The 21,375-nt window shown below is 38.7% G+C and overlaps 1 protein-coding gene across 1 annotated transcript; it reads left to right on the plus strand.

The window, feature by feature from the left end:
- Nucleotides 1-18,373, plus strand: LOC111865515 (lysine-specific histone demethylase 1A). Its single transcript, XM_023853610.2, has 12 exons — nt 1-322; nt 2,192-2,450; nt 3,724-3,857; nt 6,224-6,385; nt 7,194-7,310; nt 8,061-8,237; nt 9,947-10,089; nt 11,263-11,353; nt 14,743-14,877; nt 17,172-17,245; nt 17,770-18,046; nt 18,356-18,373. Exons 1-12 carry the CDS (start codon nt 158-160, stop codon nt 18,371-18,373), a joined length of 1,752 nt encoding a protein of 583 aa, XP_023709378.1. The 5' UTR covers nt 1-157.
- Nucleotides 18,374-21,375: the final 3,002 nt, after the last annotated feature.

Here is a 21,375-nt window from a genome sequence, read left to right on the forward strand (position 1 = left end):
AGAGGTAGAAGGCAGTGGGGACATAAATAGTGGGATTTCAAAGTTTGAGTAGTGTAGCACTTAATTTTAAAACGTTTATTTTTTCTTTCGAGAATTAACGAGTGTCATTATTATTTGTGCGATATTTATATTGTTGGTTGTATTTTTGTGTGTTAATATGAACACAAATGTGTTGAAAAAAGACAAGAGAGAAGGCGTTTCTTATCCCATAATAGATCTTGAACACGAGCGTCCATGCTTGGCAAATGAGAGCGTTGGAGTGAGAGATACCGTTGACACTCGTGAGGAAGGCAGGAGAATGAGCCGTAGGAAGAAAGCAAAGGTATTTAATTTTCTTAACGATATTGTTAGTGTCAGACCGTTCAAACACGGTTTGCAGTGAGAACACGTTACTGACAGATACTGGCTTATTCTTCAGTACGTATACTGTGTGCATATAAGTTGGTTATTTGTACACATTTATCACCAATTTAGACAGATACTGCAGTTCTGAGTGCAGTATTTATTATATGCATTAGTTGACATGTTTATATATGATATCCATGGAAGATATATGATGACAGTTTTGATACTGTCTGCATATTCAGTTTTAGATCATTGATAGGTTAGGAATCACATTGTGTAGCAGTGATATAGGTTATTTCAGAATTGCAGATTTATGATGTACTAACGGTTTTGAAACTAAAAGTTAAAGCTTATTTGTACCTAGTTTTCCATAATATGAAATGAATGGTTCTAATTATGTTATAAACTTACTGATTTTGACTAAAGACAAATAAATGATTGCAGCTGGATTTGTTTGCAAACGTTTGCACTTAATTTGGATACTTAAAAATTAATGGATGGTTGCTATTCATGACCTACATATGAAGTGCTGTATGTGTATATATTACATTGTCATCAAACACACAAACAAGTTCTTTGATATTTGGACTTTCCCTTATCTGATTGCTTATTATCTACTTGTGGAATAAATTTATCTTTGTCACTTTAAATGTTGCATTTGAGTCATATGTTGATTCAGTTCTATCTAATTCTTAGATGGCTGCAGTTTTCTCATGCCAAGACTCTCTTTAGGTTCATGTCCTATATTCCCTTTTACCTCTTTGTGGTGTATTTCTTGTTTCATTTGTGCATTGTACTTACTGTGTCCTATTCTTCATAATCCTATGTGAATAGTACAAAATGTGAAGTTCTGCAGCATGTAATTGTCTTCATTCCCCATAATTTTCATCTTGCATAGGTCCATTATTGTCCATGCACTTTGCTTTCAACCATCTTCAGTGTCTTTCCTCCAAGTGATTCTTTCCCTGAGGTCCAGTTTAACCTTTATCATCCAGGAACAGGGGTTATGAACCTTGTGCTTCTGTGCTGCTGGTGACCAGGTTTTATTTAGGAGTAATGATGTTTATATTAAAAATAGTGCATTTGTAGGCCTTCTGGACCTGTGTGCTGTCACAGAAGTGTGATGCATGGATGATAAACGTTCATGTGTTCCTGCCATCCCTGTCTTTGGCTTCTATATGGTCTCATTTCCTGAAGTTTACCAGCCAAATTCCAACAGTTCTTTGTTTACTCCATTCAGTCCTCATGTCCCATTATTTCAGCCTCGCTTATTTAATCGCAGGAGAGTGGGCAAAGTGTTCCTTATCTCATTTTCTTATTGTGTCTGTTTGTCTGCCTGTCAGTTGTCAGTAATCATCCTCAGGATCTTGTGTTAAAGATACCTTCAGTCTTTGGCCTTGATTTTTTCATACTAATGAGGTACTGAGTTTTATACCTGTGTTAAATTATGGTGAAATTATAGGTTTATATATCTTGGAACATGACTTGAACTCAGAGGATTGTTTTGGAATGTATTCATCAGTTGGATATGTTTTTAGTAGGATATTGGCTTCTAAGATTATTGTTCATCATTAAATTCCTGCTTTGGAGAAACCCTGGGGACATCTAATACAATCTGATTGTTCCACAGAACAGTTTAGTATCATAAATTATATCAGATCAACATATATTAGGGAATGAAAAATTGAGAACTGGTGGAAGGTGTGAAAATATGACAGACAGGAGGAGGAATAATGGAGCTTCACACTTTTGTTCTTACATAATGTTGCAGATACTGTGTTTGAACTTTTTATTTGTGTCTTCATAATTTGTTTTCCTTTAATACTGATGTTCTCTTCATTTTAAGGTCGAATATCGTGAGATGGAGGAAAAATACAGTCAGCTATTGGACGAGGAAGATGTGTCAGATGCATCTGAGAAGTCTAAAGCTGGGGGTACTGCAACTCCAGAAAAGAAGTTGACTTCTGTTCCAGAACCTATGAAGAAGGAAATTTCATTACCACCGGATCAACCTCCTGGTGCTACGATTGCGCCTCCAGTCAATGCAGTAAAGGCAGAAAAGGATGAAGAAGTGGAACCAGATTCAGAGCAGGATGACCCAACTGGTAAATTAAACTGCTCTGTTTGATATCCGACTGTACGATTAAACCTCATAAAGTAACTAATTGAGGCAGCTTGTAAAGAAGAGTGCTTTGCAGAATGGTGAAAATAACTATCAATATGGCCAAAGTTATTCAACATAAAAGTACAGGTTTTGCTGCATATTATACTTGTAAATACCATTGTCAGTCTGTGGGTTGTTACATCTTTCATCTTAGACCACAGACACGAAAAAGGAGGTCATACTGTTTGTCCTGATACAACTCAAGTGTCAGATCAGGCATAAAATGGGTAGGTTAAAGCTAACCCTATGGCTGAGCACCATGCTAAGAATGTATGTTTGAAGTATGGTGATATAGCTTCATTGATTCTTAATCTTTGATGTTGGGTGGAGGTGAAATTGCGAGCTTTGTACTTCTGGATTTTCTTATTAGTCTTCATAAAGGCTCAGTACAAAATAGGCTTGGCTAGAAGTATTTTTAGCATAATTTGTCACCAATCTCAGTTAATTTGCTGGTGGAAAGTGAGTGAACATATTTCTGGAAACCAATGACAGTTGAGAAGAATATTTGGGCTGAAGAGAGATGAAGTGGTAGGAGATTGGAGAAAATTGCATAATGAGAAGCTTCATAACTTGTACTCTTCTCCAAATATAATTAGAATGATCAAGTCAAGGAGGATGAGATGGGCAAGGCATGTAGCACGAATGGGGAGACGATGAATGCATATAGGATATTGGTGGGAAAGGCAGAAGGAAAGAGTCCACTCGGAAGACCAAGGCATATTTGGGTGGACATTATTAATTGAATGGACCTTAGAGAGATAGAATGGGATGGTATGGATTGGATTGATCTGGCCCAGGATAGGGACCAGTTGAGGGCTTTTGTGAACACGGTAATGAGACTTCGGGTTCCATAAAATGCTGGGAAATTCTTGAGTAGCTGCAAAATTGCTCACTCCTCAGGAAGGTCTCAGCTCCATGAGTAAGTAAGTAATGACAAGAAGGACAATGACAACAATTCAGTTCAGTTCTTTATTTATTTATGAGACCAATTGCATAGAATTACAACAGCAATAACAAGAACAGCAACAGCAACATGAAAATAGTAATCAGGCACTGTTGCTTTGAAGTTTCAGATTAAAACTTATTGTCCATTTGTCAGCTCAGGGAGTGACATGCCAGTTGATCAGTGTATTGAGAACTGTGTACTTGTAACTGCATATGTCCCTTATATCATGTGTCTAATTTAACATTTTATGTCGTCTAATATTCTTTAGGTTTGGAAGGAGCTGCATTTCAGAGTCGATTACCATTCGATAAGATGATAGCTACTGAAGCTGCTGGTTTCCCTGATGTTGCCCAGGGACCACCACAGACTTTGAAAGTATTCTTGCACATCAGAAACAGACTGGTATGTAAATGCGGAAGAATTAATTTTTAATTCATCTATGTTTTATATCTTCCCAACTGATTCCGGATGGACATTGACTCAATCCCTTTAATGTTACTGAAGGAAAACATGTTGCTTTCAGCTTTTATTTGTCACTTTTCACTTGGTTGTCAAAATTTGAACATCAGTGTAATGTTTTATTTATGTATCTGTAGGTGACCTACATTTATGTATTGAAATGTCAATTTGTAATTTTTGGTGTTAAATTTCTGTAAACAAGAAGTCAGTATGTTAGCACTCTGATACAGTTATATCTGTGACATTCAGAGTGATTTTCAATGCATCAGAACTGTTCTGTTCATAATGGTGATTACCATCATCAGTTCAAAATGTAGGACCTTCAGACAGTCCTTGAATGGTGCAGGTGGAGGACAGTCACTTGCAGATAAATCTGAAGACCAGAAAAGGACGGTTCACGATCTCGAATACCACATTTATCAGAGTCCTAGTAGTTAAATCAGCTGAATAAAGACAGGCAGTATTATGTAAAAATATGTTGCTGTCTCATCACCAAAATGCAGGGCAAAATCATGACGTAAAGATAGGTAACAGATAATTTCAAAATTTGCCACAGTTTAGATATTTGGGAACGACAATAACAAATTAAAACCTGATTTAGGAGGAAATTAAGAGGAGATTGAACTCGGGTAATGACATTAAGGGAGTAACAGACTAAAGGTGTTTGAGAACAGGGTGTTGAGGAGATAATTGGACTGAAGAGTGATGAAGTGACAGGAGGTTGGAGAAAACTGCATAATGAGGAGCATCATAACTTGTACTGTTCTCCGAGTAAATTAGAATGATCAAGTCAAGGAGGATGAGGTGGGCAGAGCATGTAGCACGAATGGGGGAGACAAGGAATGCATATAGGATATTGGTGGGAGAGCCAGAAGGAGAGAGACCACTGGGAAGACCAAGGCATAGGTGGGTGGACAATAATAAAATGGATCTTAGAGAGGAAGAATGGAATGATATGGATTGGATTGATTTGGCTCAGGACAGGGACTGGTGGAGGGCTCTTTTGAACAAGGCAATGAACCTTTGGGTTCCATAAAAGCTGGGAAGCTCTTGAGTAGCTGCACAATTGGTGACTTCTCAAGAAGGGCTCAACTCCATGAGTGAGTGAGTGAGTGAGTGAATGAATGAATGAATGAATGAATGAATGAATGAGTTATGCCAAAATATAACACTTCTGACAACATTTCTCATGTGACATTTGCGTAAGTCATGTCTTGTAATACTGTGCATCAGGTCACTGTAAATTTGGTCATTCGTTGTGGTATCATGTTTTGAAGTATGTTATCTGCTACATCATGCAAGTCCCAGAGAACTTGCTGTCACCCTTTTCATTTATGTGTGTACTTTGAATTTCTTGAGTGATTGGAATTCCAAGTGTTGCTACTGCATTTTCATTTAATTATAAAGTGTTGTGTTGACAGCCACATTAAACTGCCTTGCTACTGCATACTGAGCTACTTGGATTTTGGTGTGCAGATGGTGTAATCTGTCTTGTTTTTTTATGTGTCCACCTCAGAAACTATCTCTTATGCCTCTGTATAATTTTGAGATATTCTGTGCTTACATGGATGTGACTGGAAATTTCCTCAGCAGTCAGTATTACTGGATTTTGGGTTTGAGTAGGTCATATGCTCTACTGAAGACTTAAGCAAGATCACTGATGTTTTGGGGCTCACAAATGTAGAGCTCCATTGAGGTTTAATTTTTGTTTGGTGAAAACATGTAATTTTTTTATTTCCTTTTGTGCATCCTGTTGCATAATATTTTTCCAATAATGTTATTTTATGCAGCGCTAAAAATTTGTGATAGTAGACAAACCTTTCAACAGTTTTTTCTCTGTAATGATTTTTTTTTAATGTTGTATAAAACATATTCTGTTGAAGGCTGTATTTAGTTGTACAAGTGCATGTGAGCAACCTGAGTCACAAATTCTGTATGCTATGGTACTAGAAAACAAAGGTATTTAATAAAAGTCACTTATTTTACAAAAATTGCTATGTCTATTGGTGGAATTTCTTTGAAGCTTAATGTGCAGTGAACATGGATTATGGTTTCTTTGATGATATGTATATTTGGTGGCATAATTTTCTGAAGTTTCAGTATTTTTTCATAGGAAAATGTCTGGACCTTGAGGCATGTAAATGAAGTACATGTAGTTTAGTATTTTGGTTTCATTGAGGATTATTAGTGAAATTTAATGTTCATTCAGTGGCGTTATTGATATATATATTTTGTTTGTTAAAATATTATTAAAAAGGCAGTTTAAATTCAGTCAGATTCTTGTAATTTCATTTTTGTACATATTTCAGTTGCAGCTTTGGCTAGAGAACCCAAAACAGCAGTTGCTGTTTGAGAATGCTCTGTCTCAGATTGAACCTCCTTACAACAGCGATGGACCATTAGTCATGCGAATCCATGCATTTCTTGAAAGACATGGCTTTATTAATTTTGGCATCTTCAAGAGATTTAAGGTACAATGTTTCCATATCTGGTAACCCTTTGGTCCTTGTACACCACAGCTGTTCTTCCCAGATTATACCAATTTTCCCATCATGAGAAATATAGCTTTTCACACATGATATTAATTAGGAAGTTTTTACTATTTTGTATGGCCTATGTTCATGTTGTGACCCCATAGCATAATTTTTATCCTATTGAATCTAAAGAAGAAGGGGAGCTAACCTGAATGCAACAACTGCTTATAGAGGTGTACCGGATCATAAAGTTCATACATTCATATGTACACACACACACACACACACAGGCATCTCCATAATGAAATAACTTTAGTGTATTTATGTGGCTCTGTACATGTGTGTGTGTGAAAAATGCTTTCTGATAACATTCTTCACAAATGAGTGTTCTCAGACATACTTTATCTTACAAGTGCTCTTTACTAGCCATCTGCATGAAACAAATGTTATTTACTAACCTTCTGATCTGAAAGTTTTGGCTTGATTTCTCAGTTTATTTCCAGAGCAAGAACCCCCCCACAGTTATGGCCATGGTGATGATAAAGATAGTGCACATGGGCATGGAGTCTGTGTTAGTTCACATGGCCATGGGGATTGACCCCCGATGAACTCAGCATAATAAATTCTGTGTAATGACAAATCTATTATACAGCAAATAGAAATCTTGCTCTCTACTACAGTGAGCTTTTGATGCTGTAAGAGTATACAAAGCCTAGCCCTGTTGCTTAGTTTCAATGTATGAAGTGGTTATTATGACTTTTGTAGTATCTTTAATATAATATTATTCTTTCCTGTTTCATTCTAGAGTCTTCCTGCAAAGAAGCATGGTAAGGTCATTGTGATTGGAGCAGGCATTGCTGGCTTGGCAGCTGCTCAGCAAATGCAACAGTTTGGAATGGAAGTAGTTGTGCTGGAGGCAAGGGTGAGGATGTTGGAAAAGATAAAGGCCCAAGTTCAGCTTTATATGAATATTGCATGGCATTATATGCTGTGAGATTAAATTATAAACAGTTTGTAATAGATTATGTTTATAATTTTTATTTTTCACATGGTATGCATATGGGGAACTGTTTGAGTAAATTCTTAGTTCATCATGACAGCAGCTCTTTATATTATAACTTACCCTTGGTTCAGTTAAACTCTACACAATCTGGATAAGTGGCAGAGGATTTCTTGATCAGCCGATGAGCTGGCAGCACCTCAAGGAGAATTCTGTTTCATGCCTTTTCAGAAAAATTCATTTTGAACCCATTTTTAACTAAGAGATGCATATTCTTTCATATATCTGGATTGTCTCTTTTCATGGTCACAATATTTTCTGTGTTTTATATATTTAAAAAAGTGAACATGCAATTTCTGTATTTGTATGCCTTAATAATTACCACACTCATTTCCTACATGACAGTATTTGTGATTATTAAGTTTTATATTTACTGCAGATTCTTTACAGACCTAAAAATATATTCTTGTCCTGCAATTATATAAGGGCACAAAATTAGTTGTAAGATTTTATAATCACCCACTGGTATTTCCATTAATATGGGTCATCCTATGACAGAGTCTTCTTTACCCTTCTCTGTCCTCCATTGGTGCTATTGTCCACTAAATAATTTGTCAAGAATTTTGTGTATGAGTAGAGTTGATAATAACAAAACCACGTTCTTGCTTGTAGGACCGAGTAGGAGGTCGGATTGCTACATTCCGTAAGGCTAATTACATTGCTGATCTTGGTGCAATGGTGGTCACTGGCCTGGGAGGAAATCCAGTAACTGTTCTCTCCAAACAAATCAATATGGAACTACACAAGATCAGGCAGAAATGTCCTTTGTATGAATCAAATGGAAATACTGTAAGTGAATATAATAATGCTTCCTTCCATTAAAGATATTTCTCAAGGAAGAGTGTAGTACATATCCAGTAAAAGTTTATACTGTGGGTCTGTTGATTTCACACAAAAAGAATCATGATTGGTGGGAGTACTTACTTACTTACTTACTCACTCATGGAGCTGAGCCCTTCTGGAGGAGCTGCCAATTCTGCAGCTACTCAAGAATTTCCCAGCATTTTATGGAACCGAAAGGTTCATTATCGTGTTCACAAGAGCCCCACACTAGTCCCTATCCTGAGCCAGATCTATCCAATCCATACCATTCTATCCTCTCTCTCAAAGATCCATTCTAATATTGTCCACCCACCTACGCCTTGGTCTTCCCTGTGGTCTCTTTCCTTCTGGCCTTCTCACCAATATCCTATACACATTCCTTGTCTCTCCCATTCATGCTACATGACCTGCCCACCTCATCCTCCTTGACTTGATCATTCTAATTATACTTAAGAGTACAAGTTATGAAGCTCCTCATTATGCAGTTTTTTCCAACCTCCTGTCACTTCATCTCTCTTCGGTCCAAATATTCTCCTCAACACTTTGTTCTCAAACACCCTCAGTCTATGTTCGTCCCTTAATGTCAGAGACCAAGTTTCACACCCATACAGAACCACAGGCAAAATTATAGTTTTGTATATTCTAATTTTTATGTTTTTGGACAATAGACGAGAAGACAAAAGGTTCTTGACTGAATGGTAGCAAGCATTACCCGAGTTCAACCTCCTCTTAATTTCCTCCTGAATCAGGTTTCAGTCTGTTTTCCAAGTTTTCCAAAGCTGTGAACCCATTTGAGATTTCAACACGATACTGCTCTTTACCCTCTACCTCATTTAATTTCTTGAGATTGAACCTCTCCATATGAACTCTGTGTGTTGTTTGTTTGCTCACTGCCAGTCTTTCCCTAACCTTTGCCACCACCAGGTATTGGTCAGTATCACAATCTGCTGCCCTGAATGATCGGACACCAAGTATACTTGAGTGCCGTCTACTGTCTATCAAAATATGGTCTATTTGATTGTGTATCTTCCCATCAGGAGATGTCCAAGTAAATTTATGGGTGTTACGATGTGGGAACATTGTACTTTTGACAGTAAGATTTTATGATGTGGCAAAGTTTACAACTCTAACTCCATTATCATTACTAATTTCATGCAAACTCTCATTGATAAGTAATTGTATTCAAATATGTATCACTAAGCTCAAAGTGGATATTTCATCTGAAGCTACAGGGTTAATTTTCCAGGTTTCTGGTTACTCCACTACTGTTTCAGATACTGAAAGTCCTTTTGTATGGTATGTTGTTATCATACATTACATGTTCAGTATAACCACGTTCTAGAATATATGTCTGTATTATGAACTTCCCTTCTATTGAAGAAAGTTGTCTTCTGGGTTTAGGCACCGTGTATTCTTCGTTTTGGCTGACGTTTCGGAGGAACGTAGCGCCTCCATCTTCAGAGCAGTTGAATAGCTGCGGAGAGCAGTAGCTACTGCTACTGTCATCGCCGTGAAAACCTCAAAACTTACAAAATTCCCTTCTATTGTTTCTTCAGTTATGCACCACCTTTGTTACCTTCTCTTAATTTTATATTACATTCCCTATTATGCTTTATTTATTTCTATTTTTAATATCAGTAGAAATTGATTTATAATACAGATGACATATGGTGCAGGTTCCAAAGGATAAAGATGAAATGGTGGAGAGAGAATTCAACCGTCTCTTAGAGGCAACAAGTTATTTGTCACATCAGCTGGACTTCAATTATGCTGGTGGTAAACCTGTCTCACTTGGACAAGCTTTGGAATGGGTCATCAAGTAAGTAACCCGATATTGAGTGTCTGTTTACCATATCAGTACAAAGAGACACATCATTGCTGTTGTCATCACTGCATATGGTGACTGTCATCTTGAAATTAAATACAAGATTATTTTCTTAGATATCTTATTCTCATTAGCTGCAGCAGTCAGTGGATGACAACTGCTAATCGGAAGGAAAATACTGGATAGCCTTGTTTTGTGTTTTATTTAGTGCTGTCAGTATCTGGATTATATAGCACTGAATGGTGGGGTTATTGATGATAATGAATTGGAAAGGATTTGGAAGGAAGCTGTATTGATGCATAGTAAAGCCTGGTTTTTTTTAAGGTTACAAATGGATTCTTCACTATATCCCATAAACTGTTCAACAGATTTGAAATTTGATATGGAAGACTTTTACCACAAGTAGCAGAGGAATCTTGATTTTCAGCCGTATTAATCAATGATAAAGTCTGGGTTTGTGTAAGGAATAGATTTACTTCGTAATGTATGCCATAAATAAATAGTGTCGAGGTCAAGAATATGTGGCTCTATACATCCACTACCCCTTACTCCTTCATGGCATAGTGCTTAATTAGTTAATCATAGGAATAACTAACTTTTATGTCTGCCATAAACAATTTCATAGATACTGTTGAAATTGGTGTGAGAGACTTCCACCAAACGTTGTTGGGTAGTGCCAGTTTTCAGCCATATTGATCCACAACAAAGATAGTCTGTATGAAGCCATAAATGGATATTTCCACATATCCCAAAAGGTGTTTCACAGGCTTCATTGAAATGTGTTTTGAAAGACTTCCATAAAAAATTGTCAAGTTTTTCTGAAGTACAGCGTGCTGATACATAGTAAACCCTAGTTTGCTTAAGGCCATAAATAGTGTAGACCATGTGTCCCAAAAATCTTTCCATAGATTTTGTTGAAATTTATATGGGAGGCTTTCACTAATTTGTATTTTGTTATTCCCTTTTTTAAGCAAGCTTAAACCACAAAGAATATTTCTGGTAGTTTTGTGTAATACATCATGGTGTATACCCTTTCCACTGATGTTAGTTTGTATCTTTTGCTGGCTCCACCATATGGATTGAAAGATTTGAGCAGAAGTAGGCATCATAAGAACTTCTTGTTGTAATTAATAGTTCTCAAATCCAACTCATTGTTTGATTTTGCAGATTACAAGAGAAAAATGTTAAAGAAAAACAGGTACAACATTGGAAAGCTGTGATAGCTCTTCAAGAAAGATTAAAAACTAATCAACACAGAGTAAGTATTGGTGTGTGATAATGTTGGTACTTCTGGTTCCATAATTGCAGGCTTGTCATTTTCTTGGTGAGGGTAATTAACCACAAAACTGTCACTGTTATTTTATGTACAGCAGGCCAGTGTTGTAAAGAATGCAGACATATTTGTACTCAGCAGTGTTGCCATATATATCAAATTTCACAGATATAGGCATTTGTTACTGCACATCTTAGAACACCCATATCTGCTGAATGGCTGGGAATAGGTCCAGTGTTGTAAAACATTACTTAATTGATGTTACCTGCCAAATCACATCCCAAAGTATGGCAGACTGGTTATAAAGCACCGTGTGATGATAATACCAGTAATGCTGATGATAGCATTCAGCATCCATGGGTCTGATGCAGTTTGTATACAACAGGTCTAAAGAAATAGGTATTTAGGATGTGATATGCATTTCCTTGGTTCAGGGTAGGGTCCAGAATGTGACATAGTATCAACGTTTCCATAAAGGATGGAAAAGTTTTTTACCAGCTAAATGATTATCAGGTTCTCAGGAAGGACTATGCTGTATGGAATTAGTAAAACAAGTAAGAGTAACAATAGCAGCCTCTGTAGTCTAGGGGTAACGTTCCCACCTCATGACTCAAGGTATGTGGGTTCAAACCCGGCGGAGGTCGTGGAATTTTTAAGGGTGGAAAAATTCAGGGAACAAGTCCTCTGGGAGGGACTTTAAGCCGTGGGTCCCGTGTCGTTGATTTACGGCATGTAAAAGAACCTCATGCCTCTAGGAAGCCTCTGAGCTAAATTAGGCCAAAAGTTTCCCGCCCAAATAGTTTCCAATGCCTCCGATAGATGGGGAAGAATTAGATACCACTGCCAGAGGAGGGACGACCTCACTGACAGAAAGGGACTAATTATTAGATACCACTGCCAAGTAGAGGGTAGAAACCTTGCTGGCAGAAAGGGGCTAAAGTATTAGGTACCACTGCCGGAGGAGGGACTAACTCGCTGACAGAAAGGGACTAACTATTGGATACCACTGCCAAGTAGAGGGTAGAAACCTCGCTGGCAGAAAGGGACTGATAGCGAGCACCAGTATAGGTAGGGGATGGAGACGGTAGAAATTAAAAAAGGGGGATGTACAATAGACTATCAGTCACCATGCATGGGGAAACCCACCCCCTCAATACTGAATCACTGAAGAGTAACAATGATAATTTTGATGATGATGATGATGATGATGATATCAGTAACGAATAATGACACCATCAAAGAATAAATTTGCAACTTGTTATGTGTATAACAGTATTATAAGCAAAAATAAATTTTTGAGTGCCAAGTGATCACAAAATCAACTTCCTTGCTGACTGAACAGTCAGTGAGCTGCTGGTGTTCTAATTTCTACATACTTTTCCCACATGTAAATTGGATAGATTTGTTGATAAAGTGAAGAACACAACAGTAACAACAGCTAAACACAATTATATTTCCTTCTCTCTCACAGTACAATGCTGATTGCTTCTATGTTAATATACATAGGCAAGTAAAATGAAAACCTTAAATATTTTTTAGTATTATTTATTGTGCACTAGTGGTACAAAGCTGGGAAATCACTTGGGGCAAGGTCTGGTGAGTATGCTGGATGAGGAAGACATTCAAAGTGCAGGTCATTGATTGTCACAACTGTTGTACGGGCAGTATGGGGCCTTGCATTGTCATGTTGCAAAAGGATACCTGTGGACAGCAATCCACATCGCTTTGATTTAATTGCAGGCCGAAGATGATTTTTTAGGAGATTTGAGTATGATGCACTGGTGACAGTGGTTCCTCTAGGTGTGTAGTGCTCCAAGATGACGCTTTTTTGTCCCAAAAGAGAGACAGCATAATCTTCCCTGCTGATGGTTGTGTTCGAAACTTCTTTGGTATTGGAGATGAGGAATGGCGCCATTCCTTGTTCGCTCTCTTCGTTTACGGTTGGTGGAAGTGAACCCAGGTTTCATCCCCAGTAACGATTCCCTCAAGGAAGTCAACACCTTCTTGTTCAAAGTGCCGCAGAAGTTCTTCACACGCATCAATACGTTGGTCTTTCAGTTCAGGAGTCAGCTGCTGTGGCACCCATCTTGCAGACACTTTGTGAAACTGGAGTACATCATGCACAATGTGGTGTGCTGAACCATGACTAATGTTTAAACTTGCTGCAATTTCATTCAGTGTCACTTGGCGGTTTTCCCTCACTATGGCTTCAACTGCTGCAGTGTTCTCTGGAGTCACAACTCGATGTGCCTGACCGAGACGAGGAACATCTTCCACTGAAGTCAGCATTTGCAAACTTCCTACTGCATTTGTACATGTGCTGCTGTGACAGACATGCATCACCATACTGAAACTTCATTCTTCGATAAATTTCAATAGGTTTCACACCTTCACTACACAAAAACTGAATAACAGAATGCTGTTCTTCCCTGGTGCAAGTCTCAAGGGGGGCAGCCATCTTATACTGGTGCTGTGATGGTGTTCGTGCATCTGCACTATGCTGCAACCTACAGGCCATCCTGCATGCTGTTTGTAGCACGCTTACCAACTTAGAGGATATTGGCACGAAATTTCGAATTGTTGTTACAAATTTAAGGTTTTCATTTCTCACCCTCATACTTAAGTTCTTTAAAATGAAGATTTTTTTTTTCTACAATATAAAATACTTTTGTCTGCCCAGTTTTTGCCTCCTGTCCACTCTCTCTGGACTGGTTGCTAGGAGACCTGATATAGTACATAATGCTGAAAGTGATCAGTATGTGATAAAATTTTTTTATCATGTGTTATCAAAATTTTAAAGACCAGACATGGTGTATGTTGTCACATACTTTGAATTTTAAAAACTGAATTTAATGCTAAGAATAATTCATTTGTTAGTGACTTGCAGTTCAATAACTTTTGTGCGTAAGTTAAGAGATAAAAGTGTTCATTATTGTCTACATTGTTTTAAGTTCATTAAAGGTTATGTAGAAGATTGATCTAATGTACATGTAGGAGCAAGCAATAACTAAGGCTTTATTATGTGCGTATTACATATTTTATTATGTCAATGCATGGTTTATTTTGTAAATAATTTTCCTGGGAAGTAAAGCATGGCCGGCGTATAAGGCTGACAACCTTACCGCCATCTGTGAGCCAATTGTCTAGATAATGTGGGACCCTTAACGTCTCACATGGGCCTTCACGGCCTGGTACAGGGATAGCTTCACTTTTACTTTTTACAGTTTATTTTGAGGAAATACAAGGTATTGGATGGGTACTTCTGAGTTTATGTTTGTTTGTTTTCCAGTTTGAATTGAATAAGATGCTCAATGTAATAAGCACTAACCAGTGATATTGTGGTAAGAATCTATTGGTCTTTTTTTTTCCTTCAGATGTTAGCCCTGCGAGAGAAGATTGATGAGCTGAATAAACAATATAAGGAACAGTGTGAGAGCAAAGGTCCAAGAGACATTACTCAAGAGTTTGTTTTACGTTCAAAACTAAGGGATCTTAATAACTCCTGCCGTGTAAGTGTGTTTTACAGGGTGATCATAAAGTCATGCAAATGACAAGCAAGTGTGTTGTTTTAAGCATCTGTGTGCATATAAAAGTAATAAAACTTCCAGTACATCAGTTTAAAAGAAGTGTTGAACCCTCCTCCGTTGACCTTAAAGCATACTTGGATCCCACTGCAGTAGGAAGAATAAAGAGACTAAAACAGTAATGTATTGTGTGATAACTTACCTCACTTGTGTGATTTTACAGTTACACTGTATGAGGATTGCTAGGCTGTCGATTCAGCCATTATGTTTTGCTGTTAGTTGTTTGTTAAGGATTCATAAGAAACTTGCTCTCACTCTGGATCAGCAAATTTAAAGCTGTGCTGAGCAGTATAGTAGTGACAAATTTTTTGTCAGTGCGACACATGTTCAAATTTTCTGTTAAGATTTCCTGGCAAACTCCATATTTAATCCAAACGGTGTCTGCGAGCTCATGGATTGTTTGGCAGTGGTCTTTGTGGTTGAGTTCTTGAATGTTTTCAATATTTTCTATTGTTTTGCTGGTGTATGGTCATCCTGAACGTTTGACATTTTCAACTGACGCTCATCCAGCCTTGAAATGTGATTGTCATTCAAAAACCACTGTCCAGCTTAAAAAATGTTCCCCAAAAGCCTCATGAAGCATTTCAAGGGTTTCGGTAGTGGATTTACCGAGCTTTCCTCAAAACTTGATGCAAACACATTGCTTGGTTTTGCCATCCATCTCAGACAAAATGAAACACGAAGTCAAAAAAGCAGCGTGTGCTCACAGCGCAGTGTCATGTGTCAGACTGATGTAATAGGTTTGCAGAAGTTTGACTTTGTCCTCCCCTCTCATCTTCTTTCACTGAGGCAGTTGGCAGCAACAGTCCAGGAACTTTCTGATACACCTTGGATATACCCTGATCAGTTATTTTGAAATTGTTATGTACTTAGCATTAAGGATAGTATTTCCACATTATTCAGTGCTGTTTAGCTTATGTAGTTACATAGTGTCTAGGAACCAATCCTATCTGCTGTGTCACCTAAAAAGATTCCTATGTAAGATCTTTAGTGCCGACATGTTGCTGTAACTGTTCAGTTTTTCTAATGCAGGTGCAGGCCCCATTCCCTATTCATGCTGGATAATGGGGAGTTTGCTGCTTATAACATCAAATGATTGGTTAAAAGTGAACAGTGAATTGTGATAGATGTGGAGGGAAATGGTTATGGCCTAATTTATAAGGTACTGTCCGGGCATTTGCTTAGAGGGACTGATTTAAGACCGCAAAAAACGTTGGTCAGAATAGTCTGTGTTCTAGCTGAGATTTAAAGAAACCATTGCCTGAATACAAGTCAGAAGTGCCACTGTATGATCCCACTTGCTCAGTGAGACTTTATCAGAAGCTGTACATTGAGGGTAAATTTGTCCTGTGACATGAAAGTGTATGAGATGAATGGATAAGGAGCTCCACACTTCTTAATCTCATCAGTAGATGGATGTGCTGGTCAGCTTCAAATTTTGGATGTAACTGGTCCTGGCCAGCTTACTGTTCAGGTCACAACCCATGTAGTTTTTTCTTGTTGGACTTTCATATGCTTACATTTATGGAGAATTCAAGAACTGAAGCAAGAAATTTCAGCAACCAAGTTTAATGTCAATGAACACACTGGGGTAGTACAAAATTTCCAAAGATGATTACAAATAGTTTTGGATGCTAACGTTACACATACTAAGTATATTTTCTCTTTGACTCTGACTCTCCTGAGGCTGCTGTGTTCAGTAACATCAAAGTTAAAGTAAAAGTAAAGTAAAGCTATCCCTGTAACAGGCCATGAAGGCCTATAGTGTTGTGAGACGATGAGGGTCCCACATTATCTAGACAATCGGCTCAAAGATGGCGGTAAGGTTGTCAGCCTTATGTGCCGGCCGCGCTTTACTCCCCAGGAAAATTATTTATTTAATTCCTGGTACTCATTTCTGTTAGAGGCTGAGTGAACCCCAGGGCCATAGTGCAGCCAGAAGGATTACAATGAAAATTGTCATGTATTTCAGTAAACATATGCAATTAAACTGGAGCATCCATTTGGGGAAAACTACATTAAATTTATGTGTACTTTTCATTTAGGTAGTGATAGAAACCGTTATAGTTGAGTCTGTGTGTTTAATAGAAACATTTGAAAGCAAGGAGACATTGTAAGCTCTTTCCAGAACATTTTTTATGTAGTTCAGTGTTTAAAAGATATAAAATATAATGGTCATTTGGTAATGCAAGTAGATTATTATTCATTTTCTGCTATAGGAATGGGATCAGTTGTCAGAACAACAGAGAGAAATCGAAGATAAACTACAAGAATTGGAAGCATCACCACCAAGGTTTGTATTTGTATAAACTAATGGAATATTGAAGATTAATCTATATCAGTAATGCTTGAATATGTTAGGTGTTTAATGTGTAATTATAAATGCAAAGACTGTTTAAAAAAATATTTTAAAGAATATTATATTTCCAGTGCATTTGTCAAGTCCTCGTTGAAGAGAAAACGACTTATTAGGACAGCAGAATTACTATACGCTAAATTTTATATTAATGGCACATTAAATGGCTGCTTTGTCCTGACGTCTTGCTTAGATTATTGTTTGATCATGAAGATGTAGGCGACATGTCCTCTGAAACATTAGGAGACTTTCAACAGGCTACATGGTTTTATATCCCATGAGATAGAACTTTTATGTCAGTATGTTCTGGTAAATGTCTACTACTGATTTTTTCCCCACTCTTTATATTTGTATTGCTTGATGAACTGCCAATTCACTTCTTTTTAAGTGTCTGAACTTCCTTGCATTCATTTGTTCTAATGTAAATTTAAATATTGCATACCCTTCTCATTTTCTCTTAGTGATGTATATCTGTCATCACGGGATCGCCAGATTTTGGACTGGCATTTTGCAAATCTGGAATTTGCTAATGCTACACCCCTCACCAATCTTTCTTTGAAGCACTGGGACCAGGATGACGACTTTGAGTTTACTGGAAGTCATCTGACAGGCAAGATAAATTATACAGACATTTCTGCTTATGTGTGCTTGCTTATGCCTTCTTACATTGTATGTTTTCGTGTGAAATATGAAGATACTGGTTGCTGTGAGAATGAGATGCCTGTTGTATACACCAAGGTACTATATTGTGTGCAGTAAACATCACATGTGGCGCACATGATGGTAAAACTGTTAATTGTTTAAGAATGACCCATGGCCAGAAAGGGGGTGGAGCATGTTGTTTGGAAATACTGTTACTGATATCAAATAGCACTTCTGATATAAGCTGTTAATTGACCAAGTGCCGTAAATTGTTTTAAAAGACTGAAACCTATCAATTTTTTTATATAAAAACTGTGCATTTTGAAAGGAACTTGCATATATTTAGAATTTGAAGCATCAAATCTGCATTTTGAAGTTTACAAATGTGACTGCATTATTTGGCAGCTCATTGACTTTGCTTAGTGGGCCGTGGAGTCCAGCTGGGTCCACTTGCCATAGTGGTCACTGATTGGCATATTGTACCTGCCCCGGGTCATTATGATGGTGGAGAATTTGGTGGAATGAAGATTGGCAGGGGAAATCGAAGTACTTGGAGGAAACCTGCCCCAGCGCTACTTTGTCCACCACAAATCCCACTTGACCAGACCTGGGATCGAACCCAGTGTTCCGCGGTGGGAAGCCAGCGATTAGCCGCTTGAGCTATGGCACGGCCATAACTCATTGACTTAATTACACACAAGCACATACATGCATTTGCCGACTGTGAGACTATAAAAGAAATGAGTGCCAGCCAAGAACAGATGTTTTCCCTCATCTCCCGGATAGTGGCCAACCAGAGAAAAGCGGGCGCAAAAATACATGAAGTAAGAGAAGTAATCCACTCCATCCGGTCCGAGTTGAAGGATGGCCGAAAAAAGATGATCGCCTGGCAAGGAAAGATGGAGGCAGGTCTGGAATGGGAAGAGCAAACCGCAGTGGACATGGAACCTGAGGCGTCACAACGAGAGGTCCCTAAGGAAGAAGCCGCAGTAATGCCTGTCGGAGGACTGAGGAAGCGGCGTAGGGACCGAAATCCGGATGTAGGGCGCCGAGGAATGTCGAAGGAACGGGCCCAGGGCAAGGATGGGTGGGTGCCAGAAGAAATTGGCCTTCGCCCTCAGAGGGATGACCTGCTGTGCGAAAGTGGCACGGCGCAAGGAAATCATCATCGGGAAAAATCGGACCAGGAACATGGTACGAGGAACCTTGAAACGACGGACGTTCAGGAGGAGGAAGCGTCAGCCGAAACAGGAACGCAAAAATGGGATGAGGAACAGAGGCCTGAGACAGCGGCTACGAAGCAAGAGGGAATTCAACAAGACCCTGGGAGATCGGGAAACGAGAAGGAGAGATTTCCAACAGGTTACAGACAGTAACGAGTGGACACTGTGGAGAAGGGGGGAAGATAGCCATAAGTGGAGTTTTCCATGTGTTCAGTGACACTTGGAGCGTGTTCCTGTGTAGTATGCTTTCTGCACGAGTGATAAACAGTTTTTAAGAGGGAAGAGTTATGTGTTCCGGGCCATAACTCCGTGTGGAACATGTTGCCTCCATCTTCAGGGTCGAAGAAGAAGCCGTGAAAGAAACTAACTTGCCGCCTGCTTTCACGCTTTTTTCTTATTTCGCTCATTCTTCGACCCTGGATATGGCGCCGCCATTTTCGTTAGAAACGCCGGTTGACTTTCAACGGACTACATGGCATTATGTCCCAGAAGGTAGAACTCATAACCACCGCAACGAGAAACTCAAACCCTACATAATTTTAAGCGGGTTTGCTTTACGAACTGCTCTGCGGTAGAGAGCCCTATGTCACAGCACTACACGGTTTCAATTCATATTTTTCCGCAGAAAGATGAGTTTGAAACCTAATTAGTCAGGATTGAAAGTGGAGCAAAAGGGCTTGAGCTTTAAGAGAAAATTGGAATGACCGTGGAATTAGACGGACATGGCGGAATCTAGTTGATTGCTCATGGTGCTAACAGCTCCTAGTTTTTACGTTTTGGTTGCTTCAGGGAAATATAATGAGGAGAATCAGTTTAGGGGGAGGATTTTAATGAACACATGCAACGGCACCCATATAAAAAACTTGTTTGTATAACTTGCTCAGGATTGTTATTTCTTTTGGGACGAACTTGGATTATAGGTTGGTTTATCGAAAAGGTGGGCTCGGACTAAGAAGTTCTTGTTCAAAGGCTTGACATGCAAACTGTAATGGGCATGCGTAGTTTCTTCCAAGTACAGTCAGCAGCTGAAGGCAACTGGATACCGATTACTACGACCAGTCGTTTCAGATATGCGTGATATGTAAAAAGTTGGCTTTGCGTTAAATAATTTAGTATTTATGTGTTCTTTTAAGGTTTATGTGTACTAGTTCTTGATTTTTACGTCAGGGAACAAATTTAATACTGTAACGTGGACGCCCAAAGCCTTTGTTGGCAACGGCTCGATAAATGCGCTCCCGTTAATACGCAGCAATGGAAAGTGTGTTCGCTGCGGGCTATGCTACACGTAGTTGCTAGATGACGCAATACTGCTGACACCGGAGGAGAGTGTTTTCTGTGTGGTCCGCACTGCGACTGTTGCTATGCAACGCCTCGGTAAACAAAGTTCAGCAATAGAGAGACTGTTTTTTGTGCGGTATGTGCTGCGGCTGTATAACGAGAGCTGTGAGCCGTAAGCTCAGAGTGACCGTGACAGTCAGTTGTAAGCTGGAAGAGCGATTTGAAACCAGGAGTACAGGATGTCGGCCTATGAAGATTTTGTGTGTGAATTAGAAGACTTTATGTGTGCAGTAGTACAGTGATATTGGGAGTGTTTCATCTAGTGGGACAGTGCTAGTTTCTTTGTTGAGATCCGTTGCCAGGAGATGGCTAGTGAAGACTGGGAACCATAGTGCGTGTGAAGCGGTGAAGTGGGAAGTTTGTAAATCAGCGATAGCGCTGTATTACGTATATTAAATCTGATTAACAGAGACTAACCAAAGTGCTAATAAATCCAATCATTTGAATCAGAACCTGTCATTTTCGTCGCTTGTACCACCCTACACGTGCCGATATATTTAGAACACAAATTCAATTCGAAGAACAGATTGTAAAAATTCTTCATCATCACGGATTATGAAGAATTGATCTTAATTACCTGTTCTTGGAGCTTCAAGTGCAATAGAACTTTCCGTGTGTTCTTTGGGACCATAAGATCTGTTTATTTTGTGTTCCTGTTTTGGTATTTTGTCTTCAACCAGTAAATGTGTTGCAGTATGTCCATTTGGAACTTTACTTTAATTGCCTGTCCCTAAAGCCTCCAGGCACAGTTGGCCTTTGGGCTCTTGGGATCTCCTTATTCTAGTGCCTCCTTTGTTATTCCGTTTATCGTCATTGTGCAGGCTATTGTTTCTACACTCTTCGGTTCCACAATTTTAGGCTTAA

This window comes from Cryptotermes secundus, unplaced genomic scaffold, assembly GCF_002891405.2.
Source record: "Cryptotermes secundus unplaced genomic scaffold, Csec_1.0 scaffold560, whole genome shotgun sequence".
NCBI classification, from domain to species: Eukaryota; Metazoa; Arthropoda; class Insecta; order Blattodea; family Kalotermitidae; genus Cryptotermes; species Cryptotermes secundus.